General features: G+C 41.1%; 1 protein-coding gene across 2 annotated transcripts in view; it reads right to left on the reverse strand.

Annotated features, from left to right (window-relative positions):
* Nucleotides 1–17,449, reverse strand: part of ZNF277 (zinc finger protein 277) — a 37,656-nt gene that overhangs the window by 13,155 nt on the left and 7,052 nt on the right. Inside the window, exons 2-6 of one of the 2 annotated variants that reach the window (XM_081928991.1) lie at nucleotides 11,525–11,608; nucleotides 9,570–9,771; nucleotides 5,344–5,432; nucleotides 3,947–4,029; nucleotides 1,569–1,660 (exon numbers count right to left, since the gene is read on the reverse strand). In XM_081928991.1, the coding sequence (XP_081785117.1) occupies nucleotides 1,569–1,660; nucleotides 3,947–4,029; nucleotides 5,344–5,432; nucleotides 9,570–9,771; nucleotides 11,525–11,608 (550 nt within the window). The remainder of the gene's footprint in view (nucleotides 1–1,568; nucleotides 1,661–3,946; nucleotides 4,030–5,343; nucleotides 5,433–9,569; nucleotides 9,772–11,524; nucleotides 11,609–17,449) is intronic. The other variant, XM_081928992.1, reaches the window with a different exon arrangement.

Genomic DNA, 17,449 nt, shown 5'->3' on the forward strand with positions numbered 1-17,449 from the left:
TCACCCCTATAAAACCAACACTGAATAAGTTACAGCACTGTGCGCAGCTTTCCCAGCAGCGAAAGCAGTTGTGTGTAACTAAATGGGAAAATTTACATCTCAAGATTTATCGCCACCTCACTGCAGCATTTCACAACCTGACCTGCCAGCTTGAAACCAAAAAGAATTGCTAATTTTAACCAATACTCTAATTACTCACCGGGGGCACCATTTGAGTAGATTTCAGTAGAAATTGGAGAATATATTAAGGCTTTGCAGAGGTTGCCAAACTTTTTGTGCCCAGGGGCACCTATGCAAACTGGATAAACTGAACATGGCTCCCCTCCCAACCTATTCTATTGGATACAACAAAATCACCCTTTCAGGCCTAATACCAGGGTCGGGAAAGGGATCTTGCAGACACCCAAGAAGGCTTCTATGGGCATGTGCCTGTCAGTCCACCTTGGTGCCTCCTGAATGGTAGCAACACAAGACAAACCCACACACCTTTTTTAAAAAAGGAAAGAACCTTGGCATGCAAAACAAGTACATAAATCAAATAGTTTAGAACCAGGCAGGTGATGAGAAAGAGCCAATGCAAAGCTAGAAGAGGAGAATATTCCCACCACTAAAATGTGTGATGGGCTTGGTTTGCACATGGTTAACTATGTTTTAAAGATGAATGTGCAGCATGCTGGTGCCCAGGGCTAAAACCATGGGCAAAAACTCTTGGTTACGGATTGTGGTTTATTCTGAGAGACAAGCCACAAACCCAGGTTCAGTCATAATACCAAGTCAAACCATGGCAATGTGTCCAAGATTTTAGCCCAGTATACTGCACAACACCTTGACAGTATAGTTAAGCCTAACTGTGGTTTAAAGTGATGTGCACAGCAGGCCACTGAGATTTATAGATCACTAATTCATAGATCTACTAATTCATAAATAACAATTCTGGTCCAACAACCATGGTATGTCAGACCGAAAGTGAGCCGTGTGCCCATGTCAACTAATGGCATAGTCAACTAGAATGCCAGTCAACTAATGATTCAGGACAGGCAAAACAAAAGAATTCTTTACGCTTCTTCTTTAATGGATTTCATTGCACATGATGTGATGATGGCCAATGGCTTACAAGACTTTGAAAGGGGATGAAGTCATGGACAATAGATCTATCAATAGCCATTAGTCATGATGGCTAAATCCTTGTTCCAAAGCATTGTGCGTTCCCCAAGTTGCTCATGGACTCCAAAACCCATCAGCCCCAGTCAGCATGGCCAATCATCAGGGATGAGAGAGGCTGTGGCCTTCCAGATGCGGCTGGACTACAAAATCTCCATCACTGCCTTAGCTAGTTGATGAGCATGTGTGAAATGGGATGTTGGACTGTATGGACCCTTTGGTCTTTCCACTAGCACTTTTCTTACACTTGGCTACCTGTAGGCAACTCTAACATTTTGCCAGCTATAAAATGCTGCTACAGTCACATCTGTACCAAAGCCTTATAGTGACATTTCCATTTCCCCCATTTGCATAGGCTTGGGGTGTTCATGAGGATGAAAACACGTAGTCAAACGTTCATCGCTAACCTGTTACCAGTAAACTCTTTATCACAGAACATGCATGCACCGTGGAAGTCGGTGTCATTTCTCTCTCGCTGCTGTTGCTCCAGATTCTCTCTCTGTTGAACAGGAAGAAAAACAACACATGCAATCACATTCATTTTTGAAAATAGCTTCATTGTAAATTATTCCTAGCAGTTTTCCATTGTCTCTCATTATCAGCTAATGAGCAACACAGGCACTTGATTCATTTGAAAACATGGTTTTCTCGCCGACGATTAGGTTCAAATGTTCACACAGCATGAAGGAAGAGTAACAGGCAAAACAGGAAGACCTGAAGGCTGGTTTAATCCAGTGCAGTTCAAATGAAAACTGGAGAAAATGTATTTGTACCTCCCAAAATAAGAATTTGGATGACACAAGGATTGATGGACTCAATCTGCGTAACGAAAAGATTTTAGCCTCGATAAATCAATATGATCATCAATGGCTCCTTGATGTATAGGTGCACCCATGTGAATAAAAGGAGCAATTTTTTTTTTACCTTAAATAATATAGGTTTAAGCCTTAAACCAAAGCAAAACATTTTATCATATATTCCTAACAGGTCTCCCAGAACACTTAAAAAAAACCATTTTTGTATCTATTTCTAGGAATTTTCTCCTCCAATTTAAATAAAAGCTGCATTTTACTGCTGAGTGTTCATAGTATGAAGCTGCATATTGCTTCAGGCAAGAGAACTGAGTTAAGAGAGGCTAGGTGTATCTTTTCCACGAGAGAGATTGAAGCAAGAAATCATTTATATTTTACACAAGTAATGGAAGACCTAGAGTGAGGAAACTGGAACTTGAAGATACTTAGGTTTCTCCTCAACGCACAGGAGATATAAAGAGCTCAAGATTTAAAATGTTGTAGAACTAAAAACCCTCGACACATTCTATATCATCAGGAAAAAACAGTTGTTTGGCGCCCCAGGGCTATGAAACTAAGCAAGTCATCACTTTTTTAAAAAAAAGATCCCTATTTCTTCACCCTCACACCCCGTAAGCACCTCAGCAGAGGAACAGGCAGCTTAATAATAATAATAGGCCAATGACTAAAGAATTCATAAGCTGTAATCAGCAACACCTAAAGGGCACTGCATTGGCTACCCCTCTATGGTAAGCTTGAGTTGTTCTGGCAATTGGTTTATTTTTGAGGAAATCAGACATCCTGCTTGAACTACTTTGCAGGTTGAGCTTACCTATGCATGCCTGCTTCTCGGCAGCTGCAAAAAGTGGTGGACTCGGTATGTGTGAAAGAACACACACCTCCCATGCAGCTTTCACATCTCCAAAACAACTTAACGAGAAGAAAGTTTCACCGCGGAGGTGCCATTTTAGGGCTTGCTTTATGCAAGAGCCACAGCAAGGTTTGAAAGGCCTGCTTTTGAACTGTCACTGAACAGTGCCTCCCCTTCAGCTGTTGAGTCATTAAGCGATAAGATGGCAAGAGCCCTAGAAACTCAAGAGATATATGCATGCGTGAATCAGTTCAAAGAGAGCAAAAAGAGCAGAAGGACCTTTATCTAGCTGCTGCCCCCCCCCTTTCAAGAGGTTCCTATTTATTTTGCTTCTTCTGATGTTGGATAGCTCTGCAAATAAGAAGCCATGGCTGATAAACACATTCAGCTGCCTCTGGGAATGCTCAGCTGGTGGATTTGTACAATTCCTTTGTTGAAGGAAGACCAGAGATTTATTGATAACAGGGTCACTAAGTAGGATTGGGCAGTGCTGCGGAGAGATCAGAATCCCAGGTGAAGAATCTTTACTATTGTGGAAAAACACATGACATATACTTCGCATTCAAAACTGCATCCTTGGATTCTTCTGAGTCATTTTCAGCACACCTTTAAACACACCCTCTAACATTTCTCCGATAAAAATAGGGACGTCCCATTCCATTATTAATTATTATTATTATTATTATACCCTGTCCATCTGACTGGGTTGCCCCAGGCACTCTGGGCGGCTTCCAACATACATAAAAACATAATAAAACATTAAACATTTAAAAAACTTCCCTATACAGGGCTGTCTACAGATGGCTCTGGGGTCGCATAACTCCACACCCTCCAACATTTATCCAATGAAAATAGGGACGTCCTAAAAAAGTGGGACATTCCAGGTTCAAATCAGAAACTGGGATGGCTTCTCTAAATCAGGGACTGTCCCTGGAAAATAGGGACACTTGGAGGATCCGCTTTAAAGAAGTAAGTCCTACTGAGCTTTCTGGAACTGTTAAGTTAACCATTGAGGATCAACTTCATTATTACTGTAAGAGGAACCCTGGGAATTAAATTAAATCCTCATTTTTTGTGCAGTTCGTTTCCTGTTTCGGGATGGTCACATGCAACACCACCTTACCAGCCTTTGTTGCTGAAGTTTCTCCCTCAGTGTTCTGTCTTCAGGCAAGGCATCACATAAAAGGAAGTAATTATCTTGTTCCTCTGTTAAAAGATTACAGATCAAATGTCAGGAGAACACTTAGGTCGATACATTAAGCTTTTTAATGTAATACAGGTTTGAGTTATATTAAGTCACTGAGAGAGGGAAAAAGATGCAAGTGTTACGGTGATTCTATCCATTTAAGACAAATGTTCCTTCTAAGGGGTCTGTTCAGAAATTTCCTAGACATGTTGGCAGTTGTGCTTCAGCCAGAAGCAAATCCATGAATATAGAGAAGCCCATCAGGGTATGTCATTAGATTTTACTGGACAAGGAAAATCAGCCCCAGGTCTCGTCTCTGGCTGCATTCAAATGTCACAATAAACCATGGTGTAATAAACACCCCTCCCAATTACTACTCCATGAAGAAATCTGAAGGTTTCCATTTCATTTTTATTAGTCACAGTTTAGCACTACTTTCAATCCTCACCTGTGATAAATATTAGCTATAGTTTGTTGAAACAAGCTAGCTTCAGAACCCATGGTTTACTGTAACAGCCAAATGCAGCCTCTGCAAATTTCATACATTAAGGGAATAACTGTACACCAATGCTTCACACTGCCTGGTGTGGAAAGAATTCTCCAAAAGAAAAAGAAAAAAAATCTGCATTCTGACTTTGTACTCAGAACAGGCTGAACTGGTCTTCTCACCCCAATCTTCCAGGCAGACAGGTAGAGGAACCAGCATCAGTTTAAAATGCCTGAAGCCCTTGTTATGCCTCTTTTTCTTTAGACTCTCCATTTCCTAAAGCTGAACTGCATTCTACAACTGCCAAGATTTTCCTTTCCTTTTTTTTAAATGAATACCTGATGCTAGGCCAGAAGCAGGGTGCCGAACTGATTGTGTCTCATAGCAGTTATTTAGAGGTTTATAATTTTATTTGACAGTCAAAGCTACTATAGCCACCCTTATAAACCTCTAATCGGTGAAATGGAACACATCAGAAATATTATAACTAGAATGGGAATATCTATAATATTAAGGCAGAGGACTCCTTCCCTAACATTCTATCATAATCATCCTTTGTTTGGCCCCAAGTATAGATGATGATGAGGATGATGATGTATGCAACATGTACAAAAATCAACACAGGCATTGCCCACAAGCTTATAGTCCAAGATATCATGCTAGACACTCACTCTTTGTATTTTAAAGTGAATCAAATAATCTGTTGAACTCAAGCCCACAAACAAGAGTGCTTCAGCATCTGATACAGTTCAGCAAAAAGTGTCCCAACAAAATTGGTGGTCCAATGGCAGATTGTGGGGAATTTTGCAAACCAGGGCTGTGCAGGCTACATTAACAACACACTCACCTAAAGCTGCTTCAGAATTTGTTCTTATCACACAACAGAAGTCTGTAATGGGCTGCTCAGAGAATCTTTTCTTCCAGTACAATGCGTATCTTTAAAAAAAAAAGGGGGGGGGGAGGAAGCAAAAATGTAGGCAGCTATGTTACAAAACATTTCCCAAACTGTTGTTCGTTTCATTACACTCTTAATATGCAATTCTTGTTGCAGCATTTGGATACCCGAGCCACTCATTGCTACCAGTCTTTTGTAGAGGTCATTTTTCAAATAAGGCGACGTTTCTATTTAGCCAGAACAATCTTCCCAGTACAGATAAGTTGGAAATTGGAAATCCATTACCAGGTAATTTCAAATGTTCAGCTTGTATGAAGAAACCAGATACAATGACTAGTGTTTGATTTTTAAAAAACGAAAAACATGGCAAGCTTATGGTGCTGAATAATCTAACCTTTTCTACGGATTTTATTTGCCCTAGATTCTTTTCGTCTTATTACTTGGCTTTAAAACTTGATACTTACCAAAACATAAATGGGTGCTTTGTGCATGCTTGGTCACAAGTCTCTAGAAAAATGTATACTGCATGAATACTGAGACCTGCTTAGTAGTTTAATTATCCAACTTGACAGTAAAATACATTATTCCATCCAAGCAAATATCAAGAAGCTCAGTTAGAGCCAGCTCTGTGCCCTAGTACCATATGGCATTCCCATGAAAGAAGGAAACTTCTGGATTTGAAAACACTAGAGCCATAATTTGGCAAGAAAAACAAACTGTCCTCGTGGGATGGGATGAAATGCAACAGAGGCACAGAAAGCTGACAGAGAACTTGAACACAGCAGTGCCAATAGTCCTACATATTGACTATGTATACTTTTAAAGAAGCAAATAGTATCACATTTCCTGGTTTCTGGCATTGGCTTTCAAGTCTCTGTTACACCCTAACAAAAGTTATTGCTTTCAGCTGTTTTCCTTGCTCATCAATCAAGCATCTTAATGAACCAAGTGTGTGTGCCTTCATTTCAATAGTGGGCACAGATGTTGAGGGAAGGATCTAGAGGAGTGGAAGGTAGGGACCGGATCTCAAACACTTGCTGGCTTCAATTATTTCCAGGTGCAATACAGACACTAATGTTTGCAAGCATAAAAACGTCCATGGAAATAGTTCACTTTACATGATGTAAAGTTGTGAGCATTGATCTGCACGTCCGAGGTTCTCTCAGGAGCCAGAAATTGAACAAGAGCTGTCTGGTTCTGCTGGGTAATCACTAAAGACAAAAGTGGCATGGAGATTTCCCTCTGAGCTGACGCTGTGTTGCTGAGAATCCATCTGAGAAGCTTCACAAATCCCTTTGCCTCTGATAAATGGTGATGCAGTGAGGCTCTGCTGGTCCTCAAACACCACATTTGGGATTGCAGCTGTGTACTCGCAGAGGTGGTGGGGGAAAGAAAAATGATATTTTCTTTGCTCATCTGCAAGACAGATCCCGGCTTGTTCAGCAAACCATGGCTATAACAAACCATGGCTTAGTGTTGCATCCAAACTACCAATTTCATCTGTGGAGAACCTTTTGCAGCTCTGGACTGGATCCTGGATTCTCCACGCATGGGGGACCATTTTGACAGGTGGGACACATTTTTTTCTCTGTGGTTTATAGTGTGGTTTGAATTCATGTCACACTGCAAATGAAGGTCCTAGCACTGCTTGAAGTCCATGCAGACCAGTGCCAACTTTAAACCCTATTTTCATCCAATGGAAACTTTGTAGTGCAGCCAAACCCAGCAGGCTTGAAGTCGCCACTGAGAAGCAGTGACACCAAACCTCACTTGAGAGTCTTCAAGGCCATTCCTGCTTTGCTCACTAGTTGCTGCACCTCTACCCAATGTTGTAAGTGGTGTTGGGGGAATTTGGGACCTGTACCAGACCTAGTGGGGACGCGGGTGGCGCTGTGGGTTAAACCACAGAGCCTAGGACTTGCCGATCAGAAAGTCGGTAGTTCGAATCCCCACGACGGGGTGAGCTCCCGTTGCTTGGTCCCAGCTCCTGCCAACCTAGCAGTTTGAAAGCACATCAAAGTGCAAGTAAATAAATAGGTACCGTTCCGGCAGGAAGGTAAACAGTGTTTCCGTGCGCTGCCATGGTTCGCCAGAAGTGGCTTAATCATGCTGGCCACATGACACGGAAGCTGTACGCCGGCTCCCTCGGCCAATAAAGCGAGATGAGCGCCGCAACCCCAGAGTTGGCCACGACTGGACCTAATAGTCAGGGGTCCCTTTACCTTTACCTTACCAGACCTAGTTAGGATCCCAGAGCCCAGAGGCTCCCTAACCTGACCTATATGCTTGTTCATGACACCCAGGTATACCTCTCCACTTCAGAGTTCTCTCCTTCCATCCAATCCTGCATGTCTCTACCTGCTTGTGATACTGTTCTCATCACCATCTCAGACTCAACATGTCCAAGATGAAGCTGCTTCTCTCCTCATCACAGCCTTCCCTTTTGATCCTCCCCAGATCTGCCAACAGCATCACCACTCAGACTGACTCTGCTTTATCATCAATTTTTCTTTCATTTGTTTGCCACATTCAATCAGTTGCCTTATATATACAGTACTGAAATGTAATGAACCAGGCCATGGCAACTCATCTGGATGTTGATATGTGAACATCATTTATTTATAGATCACCTTTCCCAAGTGACAATTCTTTAGTCTCTTGGAAAAATAAAACCATTGATTCTGACCTGGGGACAGATGATCACTCGGTTCCACTCACAAGTAACCTATGCAACTGTGAGTTTATGCATGTCAGTCTTCTTTGAACCATTTACAGTGGAAGAATTGATCCCATTCATTTTTGGTGCACACCAGTCGTCTCAAATCTGGCGTACTGACACATGCATGGTAAAAACTGAGTGCAGAAAAGGTCTTGATCTTTGCCATCTGCAGCCAGACACACATAGCAGCTTTGCAGATACCAAAGTGGAAAGCAGAGAGCAACAAAAAGAACACATGTACAGACTGGAATGCATGCTATGTGAAATTGCTAAGCAACAGCATTTAGTGTTTTGAATAAAGCTTGTCAATTAGAGAAAACATGTGCACCTTGAAAAGCACATATTGATGAGGGGCAGGTATATTGGTTTATTTAACACAGGCTGTAGATCAGGGATGGGCAACCTGTGGCCCTAGTCAGCACAGCTGTTGGTATAGGAACTTCTAGAACTTTTGTAATTAGAATATGCAATTAGCACTGAGGCCAATGCATTCCTAGAAGGGCGTGGCCATCACATGTCAACTGCAACATGTAATACTTTTTAACGGAAGGAAGTCCAACTGAGTTACCAGGCTCTAGAGTTTACCATGGAAAGACAACGAAAAGGACATTTCAAGAGTGGATTCACCATGTATTTCTTTCTACCTGTCCATTTTATTGCATGGGTTTCCTCTTCCATAAAGAAAGTGATCTACACTTGTATGAATCAGTTCATAGAGACGGATAGACAAGTTTTGACAGGCTTACAAGAAATAGCAACCAATCTGGAGAACTTAATATAAAGGCCTGAGCTCCAAAACAAAAAAAGGAAGCAGTTTGGTCAATGCAAAGATCTGCCTCCCTTAAGGTTCTCAACTCTCGTTCCAGCCCCCAAAAGGCTGATGCATCTATTTTTGTGCTATGATCAGGGCTACTTTTGCAGAATGATTTATTCCCAATTTTCGAAGTTTGGGATTCCTTTGCACACACACATTCACGTTCCAGCCTTGTTTCTACAGTCCCTGGGTCCAGCTCTCTCATCCAAGGCTCAGTTTCTTACATTAATGTCTAGCAAAATTGCCTTTTATTTATAAACAAAAATGTATCTATCCTGCTGCATCATAAAACATTGATTAAATTATTATTTAATTTCTATACTGCTTAATATATTAAACATGTATCTAAACATGTATCTAAAAAACAGAAGAAACAGCAGACAACTTAAACAAAATATTACAAAAACACACAGTTGCATTAATACAAAGTTACTAATATATATAAATCAATATCAATTCATTTTCCTTCAGAGACACATACCCTTTCAGCCTCCCTTTTACTGTTTTTGGGGATCTGCCTGTTTTCTTTTGCATAATTGGGAACGTTATCCTGTGTTTTGGTTGTCTCAGTATATACCAGTTCTGGTTTCCTGGACATTTTCTGCCCTAGGTTGCTTTATCAAATTTTAAGCAAGAACTACATACCTCCGAAAATCTGCTACTAGCCTGACATCTGCAATGACAAGCTTGTGCTCTATAATCATGTGTTTCAGAAGTTGGTTTTGTTCTGATGCAGGAGAATATTCTTCACAGAATATACAAGGCACAGATGGAGAACCTTCTACAGCAGAAATGCCACCTGGACTTTCTGGCAAAGAAAGTGGCTCCAAAATGTAGTCTTCGTGGTCTAAAGAGAAATAATAATTATAAATTACAAAGATATTATATTAGCCTATCTCAGTGTCAAAAGCAATCTTTTTTTTAAGTCAGCAAACAGCCTTGTGTGCACTCTATAGGATGGAATGAAAAAGAATGGAAAGATGTTTCTTTATTAAATTTCTATCCTGCCCTTGCTCTCAAACGAGCCAAGGGTGGCAATGAACTTCCTGTATGGCTGGTTTTGCATCAAAGACTTCCTGCATATTACTTTCTTACAGTGTTAGGTGCAGAGTAGGGGAGAAAAACCGTGTCTGGCCAGCTTGGAGTTTGCAATAAATGTGACATCAGCCCAGGCTGGTATGTAGACCTCATACAGGTAAAATTCCCAGTTCACTTCAATGGAGGGCATATACAGACCTATAGGGCATACCTAACTGTGTCTACTCAGAAGTAAGTCCTACTAAATCCCATGGGCCTTACTCCAACATAAATGGGATTAAGCTTGTAGCCTTACTGCAAAGTGCACACAACTATCTGAAAAGCCAGTCTTCTGCAACATCCTAGTGGCAAGAATCATTTCACAGGAAAAACTTGCGGTCTGCTTACCCAATGATTAAATGCTAAACCTTTGGCTACAAGTCAAATGTAAAATAAGTTCTACATGGACAGTTTCCGCTGCTCCCGTTAGGAACAGTCAGATCAGGTGTTGCATCTCTAATGTCCCCAAAGATTAATGAGCAAATTTCAAGATAGGATTTGGCCACATACAGCAAAATACTTCCCCGTTTGCAAATGAGAGGCTGCATTCTTGCAAGAGCGCGGCTGTCCTTTTATATTGGTTATTGACACCTCACAGAGCACTACAGAAGGGTCACAGCTTAGTAGCAGAGCTCATGCAGCACATTACAAATTGGCAGAGGTTGACAACCTGTTTGGACTAGAGGGCACATCTCATATTTTGCAAATGTGCTGGAGGCACCAGTCACTAAATGGCTGCCATGGAAAGGGCATGGCATAACACAAAATTAGAGCAACAATCATTTCCAACAACCATGGGAAGCCAACTATGTCCTGCTGGCCCTGGCTATGGAGATCACACATGTGTGCATGCACACTGATGCTTCTGCTGCCTAATAGCAAGGAAGCATTTCAGAAAATATATACAAGGCAGCCACACCGTTCTCATTTCACAGAAATCCCTTAAGTACCTGCACATTTTGCTCCATATCCTTCTTTCTAGGAGAGCTAGAGGCTTGTTTTTTCCCCAAATGGCAGGTCAGAGTTGGGTGCACCTGCCCAGGAGCCCCGCTGGATCAGGGCGACCCCTGATCCTCTATGGCATGTCCAGATAGGGGTGAAAAATAATCCTGCCTAAACTTCCCAAAAGCCTCGGAGAGTGTATACAATGCTGAGCTATTTGAACCAAAAGTATGAGTTTGTATGAGACAACTCCTTATGTTCCACTTTGCCCTGGGATCCCAAAGCAAAATGACCAACGGGAGAATGGGGAAAGGGAGGATATGCATCTTGCAGCACAGATAGCGCACCTGAAGCTCTTAGCCCAGTTTCTTGAGGCTCTTGGTCGGAGTTCATGTGGGTTAAAAGCAGGAGTAAAAGCAAAATGCAGAAAGAGAGAAAGGAATGGCAGCAAGTGAGTGTGCCTATTTACCTTTCACTATGGAATGAGGCCTCCAGCAAATTATTCCCCCCTGCCACCCTGGAATGCAGCCATCAACGGAAAAAGGGTCACATACTCCAGTGCTACAAGGAAATGTGCATACCTGTAGATAAGGATAGAATAGGCTGCTTCTTCCTGACAAAACTTGGAAGGTACACTTCCTGCATACTTGTCTCACTAGCATAACCTATGAACAGCAGTCTGGAAGAAGGAAAGGTACTTGCAGTTCAAGCGTAACCATGTTCACTCAAAAGCAAGTCCTGCTGAATTTAATAGAACTTACCCCCAGGTAAGTGGTGTTAGGATTAGCTGATGATAAAATTGACAAGAGCATTGTTGAAGAACTCTCTTTAGTCTCCACGAGGCAAGAGACACTATACCTGCAATCATCAACGATACTGGAATTTATAGACTGAGTGTCTGCATTAACACATTTGTGGCACAAGTCTTTAAGAGCAGGGCATATAGATATGGACATTGATGGGTCCGTCAGCTCATTGTGTAGAAATACAACTGTACCCAAACAAAATAAGAACATCTGCTGGAATGTTAAGTGTCTTTCTAATTAAATTCAACAGTTGAATGAATCAATTCATTAGCAACAAGCCTGGTTTATTATCTCATTAATACAGCTGGCTAATACGAGGAGATTAGTTGAAAAACTTGACAACAATCCCAAAACAAGAAGGGATGCAGCAACAACAAAAACATACAGCCAAGAAAACAAGGTAGAACAATGAGATGGGGTTTTCAAACAAAATAAAAATCCTATAATAATACTTAAAAAGAAAATAGAACAGTATGCCTGCTACATAAAGTTTTAACTAGAGAGGAGTTACATAATATTTATCTTGTGATCTCTGCTGCTTAGAATACTATGCACTAGATATAAAATTGCATGAGATGCAGCCACAAGCCTTAAACAAGATATGCAATATTAGCAATTCAGTCTAGGGGCTGGTGAGATCTATCATTATATTCTGAGATATCACCCTAAGAAGTTTCAGGACAATGCTTTTAGGCACAACTTTGAATTAGGGTTGCCATCATGAAGTCAGAGTACCTTGTAAATCATTTTCTCTAGTCCAGAGGCTTCATACAACTTGAAAAAGAACAGGTACAATTACAGCACTTCTAAGCTACCATATAACTGTGCCTGTTTATTGTATTCTTGCAATATAGTGGGCATTACTGGACAGGTTGGGACCAATTAATTTGTGCTAAGGTAGCATGAAATGTCTAAACAGCCATCTGGTGGTCTACATATTGGGGTAAAGCACAGAAAACCAATATGTGATGTGGCTGCCCCTGCTATGGCTCTGGGTCCATCTGAACTCTGCATTTTGGACGCATCTAAGTAACACTATGCACTGAGTCCAATACAAGGATGTTCGATACTCTTTACCCACTTAAAGTGAAGGAGGAAAATTTATGTATTTCAGACTTAACATTATATTCTACAGGCATTGACATCTGACATTATGAACAGCTCCACCTAATGTGGGCACAGCTCTTAAAAGCAAGATAGAGAAGATCCTAATTCCTATAATCAAACTGTTCAGCACCTGGGCAATAGGGCTAGGACGCCCCAAAAAAATTCACTTTTTTTTGCAATGTCATGAACTTGGATTTCCTAAGTATGAAAAAAGTCTCCTCTATCTAAGCTGAGTGATTTTTTAAAAGACCAGCATAATAGATACAACCAGATTTCTGACTAAAAGATGAGCGAAAGCTTATCAGTTGAGTAAAATTCATGAACGTTTTGTGAAATGCTTTAGATCTTCCTAATAAACTGAATTAGCATTTTGTTCAAGTTCATGGGAGTCATTTGTCTGTTGCTTCACTCATTAACATGCTATTACTGCTACATGGGAATTAGCCAGAGCAGCCATGTGCTCCAAGACAGCACATCTCACAGATCAATCAGCCTCAGTATTCAGCAGTGATCTACTGAATGCAAATTTAATACTTCAAAAAGGCAACTCGGTCCTGCAGCTAAACTGGGTCAATTTTACATGAGCCGTGTATCGATCTTCTCAGACATTTGCTGCTACCCAAATACAAGGCCTCACTGCATAAAGGCATCCAACAGTGTAGGTTTCAGAAGAGCAGAAAGTTACCAAAATCATGTAATCCAAGTTTACTTCAAACAGGTACTGCAGGAATCCAAGCCTGACAGAAATGCAACTGTATTTAACTGCAACATTGAACAGTTTTGTTCAGCACGGAAGTTTTTAGATGCTGCAGTTTCATTAGCATTAACAAGTGTTGCTATGGGTACCAGAGTGGAGGCGTCGGAATATAAGTGAATGGAAGAAATAGGAAACAGATGAACAAAAATCTTCAACAGTTGGAGGGAAACAGCCCAAATTAGGCCAGGCTTTAAAAAAGAAGACATCTTTCCTTCTCCTATTAGTGAGTCCATGTCACGATATAGGTCCTTTCTAAAAGAACAATGGAGTAATATACAACTCCATATAAGATATACTTGCATACATGTAGATCATTCTGGTAGATCTTGAAAACAAGAACATTTTTTTTTTTAAGGAATAACTTTGCCAGCAATGGCGCATAGAATGCTATATTTGTTTTAGAAATGTTATTGATTTTATCTGTTTTAATCTGTGTTTTAATGATGATTATTTTATGTATAATTGTTTTCTAACTGACTTTTAGTTGTATTTTATCTTTAGCCTTATTTGTATACTGCTGGGAGAGCTCTATGATCAAGCAAATTATAAATCATTTAAAATAAATATGAACATCATGGGGATAGCATATTATTCTCCGTGTGAACACCCAAAATTCATTGCCCTGCAGAAAAATATTGTCTGTCTCACTACAGGGAAAATGGACTAGTCCTGTTTTGTCATTAATATCTTCTTCAGCTACATCCTGTTATTAGAAATCTTTCAGTACATGGACTGCAGATGGATTAGAGAGAGTTGTGTCTCAGTTTGCTGGAGGCAGCAGGTTCGGAAATATATCAAGAGTTGTCACAGAGAAAGAGAAAATACCAACAGCCACTGTCCCACGTCATGGTCTCTCAGTCCCCCCCCCCCCCGACAAGGCACTGTCTCAGCTTTAGAACACCAGATGTGAAACGCAAAGAGCTAACAAAATAAAAACCAGAGCATACTTTCTAATATAACTGATAAATACAGTCGTACCTTGGATCCCAAACACCGGAAGTGAGTGTTCCAGTTTGCGAACGTTCTTTGGAACCTGAACGTCCTGCAGCCAGCCGGAAGCTACGCCTTGGTTTCTGAATATTTTGGAAATCAAACGGACTTCTGGAACAGATTCCGTTCGACTTCCGAGGTACCACTGTGCTGAGGTACAACACATTCCACCTACATATATTCCAGGGTTGTTGTTTTTAATTATAAAAGGAAAATGCCTACTTCCGATTCCAACGTATGCAGCTCAAGCCATGGGTTGTGAAAGTTTTGAAATAAAGGAATACAGCAACTGCCTTATACAACCAGAAGCTAGTTTAGTATTGTCCACACTGCCCAGCAGCAGTTCTCCAGGAGGAGGAGAAGTGGAGTTTGGATTTGATATCTCGCTTTATCACTACCCGAAGGAGTCTCAGAGCGGCTAACATTCTCCTTTCCCTTCCTCCCTTACAACAAACACTCTGTGAGGTGAGTGGGGCTGAGAGACTTCCAAGAAGTGTGACTGGCCCAAGGTCAGCCAGCAGCTGCATGTGGAGGAGCGGAGACACGAACCCAGTTCACCAGATTATGAGTCTACCACTTCAGGGATTTAGCCAGGGTCTCTTCCAGCCCTACCTGGAGATGCCAACGATTGAAGGTGAGTCCTTGGGCATGTGGTGCATGTGCTCTACCGTTGAGCTACAGTGATGTGAATTAACCAGTCCAGATCAAAACTGCCACAAACTGTTTGGTTAAAAGGTGGGGCCTGCTCCAAAAAATGGCAAGGCTGGGCCTTCGCGGATCAGCAGAGGGTGCGTCATCTTGACAACAATATTATTTTTGCTTTCAAGAGGATCGGATGCAGGCCAGGATAATCACTTTGCATATTCTACTTCTTCCAGGTTAGGAGGGACACTGAGGGTCCTCTGCTCAAGAGTTTCCATCAGTAGCAAGACACCAGAATTTATAAGAGGGAAATCTTGTTTTTCCGATACTAAGCTGGATGGATACCACCAAAAAGCATTCTACATTCATGTATTCGGACACTGATTAAGCTGCAACTGAACCACCAGCTCAAGGAAACACCTGTAGCTCCATCTCCCCCCACCCCTTTCCCCTTGTTCATTTGATAAAAAAGGGGTGAGACCTGGTTAGAAAATGCTCTTATTTATGGCTTCCAAATCAAAAACTATTTTTCTCCTGGGTAATGGCCAATTCTGGAACAAAAGCTCCTTACAACTCTTTCTAAGTATTCCTTTTTCTAGTTCCGCAAGCTCCCAAGTTATTAGCATCTTACATTTCTTCCTTTCTGGTCACAAAACCATGGTGCCAAACACGGAACACAAACATATCCATGGCCAACAGCACAAACCTAGTACCTAAGCCAATTAACCCTGAAAATCACAGTATTTTAGTTACAACAACCGTCTTTTCATTTTTCAATTCTCCAAAGCAAAGGGAACAGGGCATAACTATGTCTTTTAAAAAATGCAGAAAAACAATAGGGTTAGTATAAAATTAATACCACCACTAACCCAACAGGAGCTACAACAGGCTCTAGCTCTGCGCATCATTCTCTGCTTGTGCCTACTACCAATATGAAGACCCAGGTAATGCAGGCATCAGCAAGAACAACAGGTTGCTCACCCTTGCTTTAAATGGTCCAGTGTTATGACAGTACTAGCATCTGTGTCATTTCAATGGTCAGCAGTGATTGCAGAGCCAATCAACGGTTGGTTGAGAAAATGCTACATCTGCATTAATGGAGAAGGGTGTTATATGAGGCTACTTGAGTGTGTTATACACACACATGGGTATACATCCTATTCTATTATTTACCACACAGGTCTCCTTGAAAACCTTACTTTCTGATTTAGGTTCTCTCCGGAGGACAAAGATGGTGCACCAACTTTGTTTCTCAAAGCAAACGTTAAACACAGAATAAGACAGCGTGGTCTTTCTGCACGAGTGGCTCAGTCCTCAATTGAAGCAGCATAGATCCTGTTTAATTCTGTGTCACTGAAGCTTTGAATAAAGCCGACTATTTTATTGGCATGCTATTATGCTTCCTTCATTCCAATCTTGAGTGCCTTTGTTTCATAGTGGCAATTCTACCAACTTGGCCCTTTAGTTCAAATGCTCACAACAGTAGTTTCTACTTCATTAGGAAACAAGATTGGTAGCGGCTTCAAGTCTTGCATCTCATTCTCAAACTCAGCTCTTTTGGCAAGCTTCAGTAAAATTTTAGAAACACAAAAGATTTCCCCCCTCTGCTAACGAGAATATCTATATGCAACGTGTTCCAGGAGATTTTAAAATCGAACGCATCACATATTATCTGAATGAAGCCAGTAAACCTGGGATATCTGTTTCAAAGGAATAAATTCAATATATGGCTTTGAACCCATTTCCATTTAAGTTTCACATGTATTTTTGTATATCACACCCCCTTTATACAGTGCACAACAGACAGAAGAACTAATAGTTTGCCACAGGTCAACCCAGGGATCTGCAACCTTTGCGGCACAAGGGTATATTTGGAAATCTAAGAAATTTCCTTGGGCAGCCACAACAAAACACTCATCTCACCAAATAAAAAATTATGCTGCACATAGATTCCTCTCCACTCTCAGACAACAAACCTAGAACACCTCACCCAAAAACCATAGGGAGGCAAACCCCTTGCAAAAAAAAGAAAGAAGAAAAAGAAAGGAAAAAGCCCAATTCTTACTTCCTTCTCCACACTGGGCACCCCAGGATTAAACCAAGGCAATCACTGTTAACCTTATAAATTTTCAAACCCCGATATTATCAGTTCCATGGAGCAGCATCAAAGGAAAATATCCCTTCCTAGACTACGTATGTCAGTT

The sequence above is a fragment of the Podarcis melisellensis genome (assembly GCF_964234715.1).
Source record: "Podarcis melisellensis genome assembly, chromosome: 10".
NCBI classification, from domain to species: Eukaryota; Metazoa; Chordata; class Lepidosauria; order Squamata; family Lacertidae; genus Podarcis; species Podarcis melisellensis.